Consider the following 12,276-nt stretch of genomic DNA (forward strand, 5'->3'; position numbering starts at 1 on the left):
GCCTGCAGTGGTTTTAGAGCTGTAATCCTTAAGTTAGGATACCATACAGCCATAATTTCAGTTATCGGTACTAGAATAATAATAACAACAGCAATATTAATAATAATGATAAGAAGAGGAGGAGGAGGAAGCAGAAGAAGAAGGAGAGCTTAGAGTTTTTCCATTCTTTGTGTTTTTCTTCTCACAATAAGTTTCTTTTGATCCCATTAAAACCTCTTCAAAGTTGTTATTTGTTGATATTTGATTATTGAATTTATTTCACTAAATATGGCGAATAACAGGTAATTTTAAAAAGCAGATGGTTGAAAAAAAGTAATTATGACCACTGCGGTTTGTATGCCTATAAGCAAAACAGCGACATCTGCTGGAAGAGATTTTAATAAAATTGTTCCTTCCAGTGGCCAGTCATGTACATCAGCCGAAGATTACAGTAAGTGCCAAGATCATTTACAGCCTACGGTAACAGGTGATCTACAATTAAAAAAGAAAAGAAAAAAACAAAACAGCGTTGGAGACTGAAGGCTGCAACTTTAATAGACATATGGGAAGATGCATCAGTCCAAGACCTCTTCTGCCCTCTTGACCTCAGCCTGAACAGATGATGGACTGCCACCACACCTCTGTTACCGTAATTAAACATACATTAATGCCTGCACCACCCTGTCATTAATTGTGATGATGGACTGTTGTGCGATTTCGTTGAGACTTTTTTTTGGTGTTCAGCAGCATGTTTGTTGTAAATCTCGGATGATGGTACAGATCTGTTCACACTGATGTGATACAGGTCAAAATACACAAATATTAATGTGAAAAAATCTGAATTTGGTCACTTTGAGCTGCAGTGTGAATGTAGCCATAGAATCATCCTGCACTGTGTAACTGAATGGAAGCGTAGATCCAGGTAAGAATGAGTAAAAACTCTTGCGTCCTTTGTAATCTTTGTCGCCCCAGGTTGCCAGAGCACTACAATTCCCAGCTGGCATTGCGCCGCCATATAGCCGAGCCACTGATCCGAGGTGCATTTGCATCCGGAGAGGATTTTTGCATATGATGGTTAAAATTACTTATTATAATACATAAAACAGAATGATTTCTGCAAAACGATAATTATCAACAAACATCCACACAAGACACCACGAGCTTTGTGAGTCATATCCTCGCGAGATTTCACGCTTCCGGAAGTCAGAGCGGCATGAGACAGTCAGAGCTGTCCAAGGTGCTGACAATGTAAGTAGTGTTTTTTCTGCTCCACCTACCCTTTAGTTCTCCTATATTACCTATGTCTCTATTTAGACAGTGAACATATTGTCTTAGTTATTTGGTAACATACTGCCTTGAAAGTAAATCTCTGGAGGCTTTATGATGGAGACAAACGATGGTATTTCCTCTGCTGTTCTCAGTTGCCTTTCTAACAATAGCCTGCACATTTACACATTTATAGAGCTTGCATGGCATGGAAGACTGAGCTAATGTCATTTGTAGATATGCTGAATCTGCTAATAAGTGCTAATAACCTGCTGATAATGTCTGCCTCCCTCAGACTGACTGTAAATGCTTGGAAAATGCAATATGTCATTTATTATGAATATAAGCTTTGAGTTTTTGGATCTTCTTCCGATTAGACTTTGGTAAGATGGATGAACGTCTAGAGCTGTCTCTGATGCCCACCAACACCCACAATGACAGCAGCAGCAGCAGTCTTCCCATCAGACAACCTGGCAGCGTGCCACAATGCAACGGGGTCCCAGAACGCAGGACCATGCTGCGGGTGACCGAGGCCCACGGGATCCAGCTCCTGGGCGTGCTCCGATCATTTCGGGAGCGAGGCTTGCTGTTCGACTTCACCATCAAGGTCCAGGAGAACAGTTTTCCCTGCCATCGCTGTGTCCTTGCGGCATGCAGTGATTTCTTCAGGTCTGCATGTGTGCCTGTGTGTGTGGAAGGAGGAATAATGAGAGAAAGACAGGCATTTTGCATTTTACCGCATCATGCCTCAAACTGCATTAAAAGCAATACGGCTCAAAACATCAGTGTGTGTGCCAAATCTGTGCAGTGTTTGTGTTTGAACATAGCACATCTATCTATCTATTTATCTATCTATCTATCTATCTATCTATCTATCTATCTATCTATCTATCTATCTATCTATCTATCTATCTATCTATCTGTCGATTCCTTGTTTAGGGCCATGTTTGAGGTGGATATGCGAGAGCGTGATGACGGTTCAGTAACCCTTGGCAACCAGTCTCTGGTGGCTGTGAGATCCTTCCTGGACTTTGCCTACTCCGGCGAGGCCGTCATTACCGATGGCAACGTAGACATGCTGTTTCAGCTCGCATCCTTCCTGCAGGTAGAAACACAAGCCCTAAAACCAATGAAAGTCACGACGTCCTGCATCTATTTCTTCTTCATTCATCTTAACCCACTGAGCTCTGTTTTCCCTAAATTTTATCGCATGTAGCTTTAAAATAATAATAATAAAAAAAGTCCCCAGACTGAACAATATTGACACATACATGTTCTGTATCTGCTGGGTGGAACACTTCATTGAGGCTTAATGTGTGTATCTAAACCCAAATATCATTGTTTTATGATTGAACATTACACTAAGTTGAAAATGTCTGTTTTGTGCATCAGTTCTACTGTATATATTTGGACGTATTTGGTATCTTTGGAAACCTTTGGATCTGTGCCAGAATTTAAAATACAGTTTTGTGGGTTTGAACAAAGCTCAGTCATGCAGCACGGACCTGTGTGGGTAGCAGAGTTGAAGAGATTAAACTTTAAATGTCATGTCTGCAGTATCATGTCTTTTAATTAGTATTTGCTAATACAGACATTACTTATTGTTATTGAGAAAGCTGTATGGTTGTGGCAAAGCGATAACTTTTCATTTTTTTTTTCAAAAACAGACATTGAAAAAAGTTTTGAAGAGCTACTTGCATTTTCCAAATTAATCCACTTAATGACTTGATGAACTTGATTAAAAAAAAAAAAAAAAGACTCTGCAAAGTTGGGTAGATTCACACTCACACACACACGCACGCACGCACGCACGCACGCACGCACACACGCATGCACGCACACACACACACACACACACGCAATAATTTATGTTATTGATTTTTATTATTTAAAATTTTTTCTTCTGTACAATTAAAATTTCTTTAAATAGTGTATTTTTTAATTTATTTTTTACATGTGATAAACCTGAATGTTTTATTGTGAAACATGCTGTTTTCATGCAGATGTGTGATGTCTGTTGTTTTCCTGTGCTCAGGTGCCGGTTCTGTCCAAGGCATGTAGTGACTTCCTGATAGGAACCCTGGACCTCTGTAACTGTCTGTCCCTGCTGGCCCTCGCTGAGGCCTATGGCTCCTCCTCTCTCCTCCGCAAAGCCAATGAGTTTGTGGTTCAGAACTTCCATGAGCTCTCCTTAACCCAGGACTTCCTGGACATGCAGGTGCTGTTTGAGGATGGGATGACAAAAATGTATATTTTATCTGAGTGTGGCATGTGTCATTCAGAAAAGCTAGTGGTTTTATCTCTTAGTTTGAATTTGTCCGAGCTATACAATGTCTTTGCAGAATTAACAATTGGTCCACCAGAGAAATCAAATGATATCCCTTTTTTGTGGTATGCAGCAGGGTTCCTTGAAAACTTGCGAAAGTAAAATACACCCTTAAAATCATTTGAAAATGAATGTATGTCCTTGAACTGACATTTGTATCAATATAGCCGCAGTTAAAAATGTTTTCAAAATTTCTTGACTTGTCAGTATGACAAGTAAAACATTGTGTCTCTGTGATGATGTCTACTTGTGATGAGTGTCATGTCTTACCCCAAAATATGTCCATATTTAGAGAGTGAGTCAACGCCAGCAGAAAATGTAATGTGGCATTGCTGCATTGCTTTAAGAGCTGAAATTTTCGATTTTCATTGTACTTCTGGCCACACCCAATGAGTGATGTCATGGCAGGTACTTTGCCAGTGAGACCTGATTAAAAATACCTGGCTTACTGGGTGTGGCTGGAGGTTTAGCATCCCTGAAAGTTTCAAGCCCTAGAGAACAGGTCAGCAGACGTTTTCTGCCATATGTGATTTAGTTCTGACTCACCCTTTAATTCTTTAAGACTTAAAAAAACACCTTTGTTGTTACATTGTTCATGAATTTAATGAGGTGGGAGCCCTGGTGGAGTTAAGGCACTGTGCATGCAGCCCCTCTCAGCTCTAGAGACAAGGAAAAAATGTCCCTGTAGGACATGGTTAAACCTTTCTTTGTAAAGATCTCTGCTCTGTGCAAAAATGGTGCTTTGGATCAGAGTAAGCTTGTAAAGTTTTTGCCGCACTCACCTCAAAAAGCCAAACTGAACTCCTAAAGAAAGCTAATGTAACATTTACCAGTCATGTGAATGGCTTCATATAGGTGGATGTGTTGGAGGCTTGCCTGAGGTCAGACTCTCTGAGTGTGCCTGATGAAGAGACGGTGGTGACGTCACTACTGAGGTGGATCCAGCATGATCTTCCAGGGAGACGGAGGTTGTTACCAGGACTATTATCTCTAACCAGACTGCACCATCTACCTGCACCTGTACTGAAGGTACACACACACAAACACACCTGTGCATTCATGTATGCAAAGACATGTCACACAGCTGCAGGAAAGGGATACAGTTTGTTGTCAACTTTTCAGTTTCTGTTATCTCTTGTGATTGTTTGTCTTTCCCTCCCTCTATGTTATCCTCTCTCCTCTCCCTCAGACTTTGCAGGATACCAATGACCTCCTCTGTGATGATGAGCCATGTGTCGGCCTGCTGTCAGAGGCCAAGAGCAGACAGCATCAGTACAGTGGCCTGCTCACGGACGCCAGGCCGGCCACCACACAGAGCTACATTTACATCCACAAGACGGAGGAGAACGGCGAGATCCGCCACACTTTCTGCTACTGTCTGGAAACAGACCAGTGGAAAGAGCTGGGACTGGGCCAAGGAGAGGGCACAGCCGTGATGCCAGATCCACCTGGCTCCTATCTCACCAGCTATGGTGAAAAGGTAAGTTTGGGGAGCGAGAGACAGATAGAAAGAAAGTGTGAGAACAGTAACCATTCATCACTTGGGCCATGACAAATACAGTGCATTTTGGTATTTGGCTGTTTATTCTTTCTTTATCCACTCATCTTCTGGATAATTAGGCAACAAAAAGGGTTGAGAATTACTTATGTTTTGTAAGAAAAAGTTCAGGAAGGAACAGACTCTTAAGTGTTTCTCCTGTCTACTGGATCTAAGATGTTTGTGATGGGTGGCTGCCGTGGGAATTGTTGCCGGGCAGTACGTCTCCACGTGGCTGAGCCTTTCCATGATGCCACGGATGAAGTGTGGTGCTTCTGTCCTGTGACGGGAACCTGTACCCCTGCCCCTGCCATGTTGAAACCCCGCACCATGCACACCGCAGTCACCTGCCTGGACAGGGTGTATGTGATTGGAGGCAGGACCAGGGGATCCAGAGGAGGAGCTCCCACTCTGCTGGAGGTAACACTTATCTGGCTTTGCCTATCCTCTGCATCTAAGACTTAGACCACATCATGGGTGAAATGTTTTAGTATTCCTAGTTTGTAAATAGTGTACATTAGATTAACTCTAAACTGTGTTTATTGTGTGTGATTATACTTGTTTGTGTTGCCATTGCATCTCTCAGTGTTCAACAGAGGTTCCCTACAGCCCATCATCTTTCTGTTGTGTTCAACAGAGTGATAGTCGGGTTCCAGGAGTAAAAATCTGATGCTAACAAATCCTCCTTAGGGATTTTATTTTGAACTATCATGTATTAACCATCCAATGTCAAACTATGGTATGTGATTCCGCAGAAGCCTCAAATCCATTTATTTAAATGTCATTGTTAAGAGCGTGTGTTTTATTCATGAATTCCTGTGTAAGTACCATGCTGCCCATAATGTAAAAAGACTTCCACCAATCAGAGATATTGCTGTTACCATTACCACATGAATGGTGCCAGAGTTTCATGGTTTGTTCCATGGTGGGCACTGATAAACTTGCAAGCAAACACAGAAAAATAAATCAGTGTTAGGAACTGTAATGATAACTAGAACTATACGATACTGTATCTATTTACAGCAAAATAAAACAACAGCAGTCACAAAAGATATAACTTCAGATGCCAGGTGCAAAAATGTAAATGTAAATTTATTTGCCGTAAAAGTTGTGAAGTACACAGTCTTGTACCTTTGCTTTTGTCTTTTTTCTATCTATCTATCTATCTATCTATCTATCTATCTATCTATCTATCTATCTATCTATCTATCTATCTATCTATCTATCTACTTATTTATTTATTCATTTATTTATTTATTTATGTCATAATTCATCTTGCAGCTGGTTGGATGTGTACAAGCCCTACAACTGTTTATATTTTGATGATTGTGATTTTCTGTGGGAGAAATGACTACATAATGTACTCCCAGAACCAGGCAGGACTTGCTCTGACTGCGTGCTCTATTCTATTCTATTCTATTCTATTCTATTCTATTCTATTCTATTCTATTCTAATGTGCTTTCACCCTGTAGGTGCAGTATTTTGACCCCTTGTCTCAGAGCTGGTGCTCGGTCAGCCAGCTGCCCACTGCTATCTTCTACCCTGAGGCCAGCGCCTGTGGCAGTGTCATCTACACTCTGGGCTCAGAGGTGGAGATCACAGACTCCTTCAACCCCTCTCTGGACTGCTTCTTCTGCTATGACGCCAAGACGGACCAGTGGAGCCGTCTGGTGGCAGAGTTTGGCCAGTTCTTCCATGCCACGCTGGTCAAGGCAGTGTCTATTAATGATACACTACATCTCTGTGACCTGTCAACATATAAGGTAAGTTTACCAATGAATGTCTGAAGAAATGAATTGATCAGATGATCAGTCACTCAAGCAATTCTGTTATTTATGACTTGGATATTGTACATCATTGTGAGTACAGGATGGATGCAGAGAGACATGCAGCAACATGATGGTGCAATCAAAGCAGAGAGAGACAGAGAGGATACATTTAATAAAGTCATACATTATGCAATATTGCAACTTAAAACCACTTAAAAACTGGATTAGATGGTTACATAGTTTACAATGATTTTGTTTTAAGGGGTGAATATAGAGTGCTGTGCCATACTCTTCCTTGCCTTTGTTTCCCACCCAGGTCTACAGTTTTTGTCCAGAGACGTGTGTGTGGAAGGGTGAAGGGTCATTTGAGTGTGCAGGGTTCAACGCTGGGACGGTGGGCATAAGAGACAGAATCTATATTTTGGGTGGAGACTATTCCCCAGACGAGATCACTGACGAAGTTCAGGTAAGAGAAGAAAAGAACTTTGAATATCCATAGAGAAGTTGCTTAACTAAAAAGTGGCGATCCAAGTCATGGTTTGAAGAACAGTTAGTGAAGGCTATTTGATGCTCTAACCCTAAGCGTATTAAGAAAGAAGAAAGTGCTGGCCTTATCACAGTCACACAGTTAAATTTTGGCCTGATGGTGGCGCTACAGGAAAGCTCATGGGGTCACCAAGATCAATCGAGTTTTTCATCTGGGGGTGATGAACATGCAGGTTGCATTTGTAGTTTTTCATCTTTTCAGTAAGATCTGCTGTAGTGGCAGCGGCAAGACAAAAGCATATAAAGATTTTTATTTAATTATGGAAAACCTATTTGCACTAGTCTATATATGTGTATATGTATATGTTGTATTGTATATACTATACTGTGTGTTTTATGTATTGTAAGTACAACCCATACTAACCTTATTTTTATGTAATATCTGAAGTTTGTGTCATCAGTGTAATTAATTTGTTATGTACTGTTTCTAATGTTGATGTGTTTCTTGTCACCTGTGCAGGTGTACCACAGTGGGAGGAGTCAGTGGGAGGAAGTGGCACCCATGCCCCGAGCGCTCACCGAGTTCCACTGTCAGCTCATCAGCTTCAACAGATACAGAGACCCGTGGGGGGAGGATGGGGAGACAGCATGATGCACAACGAACACACACACAACAAACACAGACACACACATATACAGGCATGCAAGTGGAAGTACACATGTGTTACATGTGTCATTCATGTTAGCAAGAATTACACTTCCTTCTCGGGATGAGTCTCTCTCTCAGTCTTGAACCCAAGAGTCCCGCCCCCTGTGACATTCAGACCCCAGTGCATGACGGACAGGTGCATTATCCATTGAGCAAACTCAACACCGAGAATGATAAAGAGAACATTACTGAGGAATGAGTTCACCTGGTGTGTTCAACTTCCAGGTTTGAACACAAACACAGACATTTCCATACAGCAGTACATCTCCCCTCGCAGCTCACAGATATATGCAAACACTCGAGCCAAAAGTTGTATGTATTTTTTTAATTTAAAGACTTGATCCTTAAGTTGGCATGTTTGAAGCAGCTACTATTATAGGGTCTTTGCCGCGTCAAAAAATATGGCGCCTCCCATGGAGGAACCCTATTGAACAGAGGACTTGACCATTTCAGAAATGTTATTTTAGTAACTGAATGATATTTATTTTGTCAGATGTATATGTAAACCCTAAAACAGCATTCTTGATCTTGAACCATTTCACGAAGTTTGTACATTTAACAACTCTGCCACAGTCAGACTCCAGACTTTCATATGTGATGTGATCAAGTGACACTGTGCCATTTACAGAGGCTTCAGGAAGGAATCCACCCTTTAATCTTGTCCACATTTTGTGGTGCTGCAGCCAGAGTTCACCATGAATCAAATTGGTATTTTTCTCTGTCAGGAGTCAACACAGTATAACTCACAGGGTTTCTGGAGTCACAGTGAAAGAAATCTGGCTCATGAGATAATGACTGTTGGAAAGCCTGATTGGCTTCACATCTAGATGTGTTGTATTTCATGGTACAGCTAAAATATCAAACATTATTCTATGTGTAGTCAACAGTATTGGCCTCTTATAATGTCAGCGGAGCAGTTTCATAATGTGTCACTTTATAACATCACAATTTGGACTACCTCTGTTTTCCTCCTAGGTCACAAGGACCTGCTCATGTACATAAATGTGAGCTAAACTAGTATATCATGGCAATAACATTTTCTGGGGATTTTCACTTCAAACAACCTGCCTTCATTCTATTTCATACTGTTGTGTACCCATGCATGCACTGCATCTCCTCCCAATATACTCAACAATCCTGTATGTTAAAAATAGATGGATCTCCTGTTGTAAATTACTAACTCATTTCCATCTCTGTCTAGGAATGCAAATAGGCATAATCATGATGTTTACTCTTCTATCATGATCAGAGAAATGGGCTCAGTAGCTTGTGTATGAATATGCAGTGTATGTCAAAGAAAAACATCCTGTTTCCATGAACAATGTTGAATGCAAAATAGTTTCCTGTTACAAAACAGACTTGAAACAAGTGAAAGACTGTTTTATGGCAACAAGTAAACAATCACAATGCTCAGTGATCCATGTTGACATTCTCTTCTGTCGATAAACAGGTGCATTCATCATTTTAGTGCAGGCTGAACAATGTGATAACTTCACCTTTATAGACTAAGACAGCATGGTTTAAAACATTAAATGTTGAATGACATGATGAAGAGGGCTATGCCACTACTTTTGTGGAATAGCCTTACAGTGTTTCCTGGTTGCACAGTGAAAAATTCAAGTCCCCAGATGCTGTTATCTTATATTTATTCACCTTCCATTTCTGCCCTGATTTCTCCTTTGGCTTTTGTCAGAAATTCTGACTGATTTTTCATGAAATATTTAAGAATATGCTGATCTGAAAGCCAATAATCAGTGATCTCGCCATTGGCTGTAACAATTGGAGTAAATCCCATGTTTCTGACCACACACTATTGCACCAGTAACTTTGGACCAGTGCTATATCAATTTTCAAATTTTAATGACTACTGCCCCCAGACAAATGGCAAGCTGCAAAGCGCTGTTTAACTCTCCTACAGTAACCATGCCAGCTTCCCTCCGCTCACTTCAACCTCCTTCTCCCTCCTTCATCTTCTCTGTTATTGCTCCACAGCTTAGTCCAGGTAGGATTTCACCAGCAGCCACATCAGCATCACAGTGATTAAGACGACCATGAAGTTGAGGAACAACTCCTGTGTTGAGCGGTCCATCTTGGCGGCTCAGGAGGAGGCAGAAGACGTGGAGAGGAGGGGTTCACAAAGATAGTGTGCCAGGGAGCAGAAGGTCCCTCTGCCTGGAAGAGGAGGGGTGAGGAGTGAAGGAGGAGGTTTGCTGGATATTTGTAGAGAGGTGTGGCTCCTCTTTGGATGCAGGCCCAAGACCTAAGAAGGAAAAGAGGGGTCCAGGGGGAGGACAAACACCACATCCTGCAACGTTAATGACCCAATGAGTCCCAATCAAGCCATAAAAATTTAAGAGAACGCTGTAATGGCAGAAAAATAAGTAGGACTGAAGAGACAATTTAATTTTGAAAGAAATGTGTACGTGTGGCTGTGTGTGTCTGTTATGATGGGTGCGAGGGATCGGCAGCTTCTCAGTAGGTTCCCACATTTGTTCCCAGGTAGGATCAGTCAACAGAGAGTGGAAACAAACTATCCCCCATTGACAAACATGGCAACATGCATGCATACATACATACATGCGTGCATGCACAATTTGTGGTAAATCCCATGACCATACGTCCCATTAAACCCATTCAAAACAAAAGCTATTTTTCACAATTTCTGAACAGTTGACATTTTGGAGGTTTGTATTTTTCCAACCTACAGCAACATCTGATACATGCAAATAATCCAGCGTTAGATCATAATGCAAAAGCATGCATGGTCAGTGAGCTGTTACCTGGTTTCTTTTGGCTGTGAATGTACTGTGAGCTGGAAGCAGAGACACAGTGGAGAGGAATGAAGAGGAGAGTGGAGAATGTGACGAGGATGGTCTTGACTTCTGGTAACTTGTCTTGACAAGGGAAAGTGATCTGTTGTTGTGGCAGGTCTTCTCTATAATATCTATTAGTAGCTGATGTCACTGCCGTTCTCCAACTTTCTACAGTCTTTTGGGGCAGGGCCCACTCCTAAAGTAGCCAAGCTCAGTGGACCGCCCATGGTTCACATAGAGACAGAATGAGGTCACACACCCAGTAAACAACCAATCAAGTGTGTTCTTTTCTACAATATCGTCCAGTAGAGTGCTACTAATCCATAATGACACACACACAGGAGAAACTTGGGGTTATTTATAAAACATTTGGAGATAGGTGGATTACATTCTCTCCAAACACAACACTCGGATGGATATAGGACACTGTAACAGTATCACCTATCGGGATGGGGCTAAGCATGAGGACAAGGGAGAAATATCAGCCTAACTTCTGCCATTATGTAACAGGTAGGGTAGACTAGTAAAACATAACAAATTAACCGGATGCTCTTCTGGTGAGGATAGCAATGAGTTGTGATTGGTTCTCTTGGAAACACGGCAAAAACAAAACAAGTGGGTAATTTGGGCGACCCAGGCACTCAAATGCAACATTTTTGAATGTAACAGGATGGAAAATGGGCAATTAAAAAAGCCTTTACTGTATTGGCCAATATGTTGGTCTTCAACAGGGTGAAGACTTTATAGCCCTTGTTGGCTGCTTCTGCGGGGGTACAGTTTTTGCTTAATGGCATGAGGAGCAAACTGTGTACTTGCACCTCCTCTCCTCCATATCCTAACTTACCTCTTACTTTATTTTGTGGATCAATAAAACAATCTTAGGAAGACACCATAATATCCAGTCCTTTACAGTACACAGAACAGGACACAGTAAGCACCACTTAATGTGACTGCCATGTGGCAAATGGAATATTTAGGTTACAGTGGAATACAGTGCGATGGGAATGCCATCGAGCAGTGCAGCACGTAGCTGCAGGCATCCTGGCAACACTTTGTCTTGACTAATGGATTATCAGAGACACAAGCAGCCAAGCAACAGCAGATTCTGTCAGCTTCAGTGGAGTGTGGCATGTACAGCCAGGCAGGATACACCAGTGCCATTCAAAGGCAATGGATTTTCCTGATTTTGCTCTGGGCAACGACCAGCATTGGAAAAGCCACAGTCGGTCAACGTTGCCCTTGTGCATTAGTTTTGAAATGTTGTAGCCTATATATCACAACCTTGACTGATGCTCAGTGACTGAATAAAGGCAATGCACCATGTCAACATAACAACAACTGACATTATTTTGCATAGTCATTTCATTCATTAATTTCTCCTTGGCTATGC

General features: G+C 41.6%; 2 protein-coding genes across 2 annotated transcripts; one reads left to right on the plus strand and one right to left on the minus strand.

Annotated features, from left to right (window-relative positions):
* Positions 1-1,171: 1,171 nt before the first annotated feature.
* Positions 1,172-9,490, plus strand: kbtbd3 (kelch repeat and BTB (POZ) domain containing 3). The gene is made up of 10 exons (XM_030066678.1): positions 1,172-1,227; positions 1,623-1,914; positions 2,185-2,350; positions 3,281-3,463; positions 4,427-4,600; positions 4,761-5,051; positions 5,286-5,528; positions 6,582-6,872; positions 7,195-7,344; positions 7,885-9,490. The coding sequence occupies exons 2-10, from the start codon at positions 1,634-1,636 to the stop codon at positions 8,014-8,016; spliced, it is 1,911 nt and encodes a 636-aa protein (XP_029922538.1). The 5' UTR covers positions 1,172-1,227; positions 1,623-1,633; the 3' UTR covers positions 8,017-9,490.
* Positions 9,439-11,036, minus strand: sln (sarcolipin). The gene is made up of 2 exons (XM_030066681.1): positions 10,854-11,036; positions 9,439-10,333 (listed from the first exon to the last, which is right to left on the minus strand). Exon 2 carries the CDS (start codon positions 10,160-10,162, stop codon positions 10,067-10,069), a length of 96 nt encoding a protein of 31 aa, XP_029922541.1. The 5' UTR covers positions 10,163-10,333; positions 10,854-11,036; the 3' UTR covers positions 9,439-10,066.
* Positions 11,037-12,276: the final 1,240 nt, after the last annotated feature.

The sequence above is a fragment of the Myripristis murdjan genome, chromosome 13, assembly GCF_902150065.1.
Source record: "Myripristis murdjan chromosome 13, fMyrMur1.1, whole genome shotgun sequence".
NCBI lineage: Eukaryota > Metazoa > Chordata > Actinopteri > Holocentriformes > Holocentridae > Myripristis > Myripristis murdjan.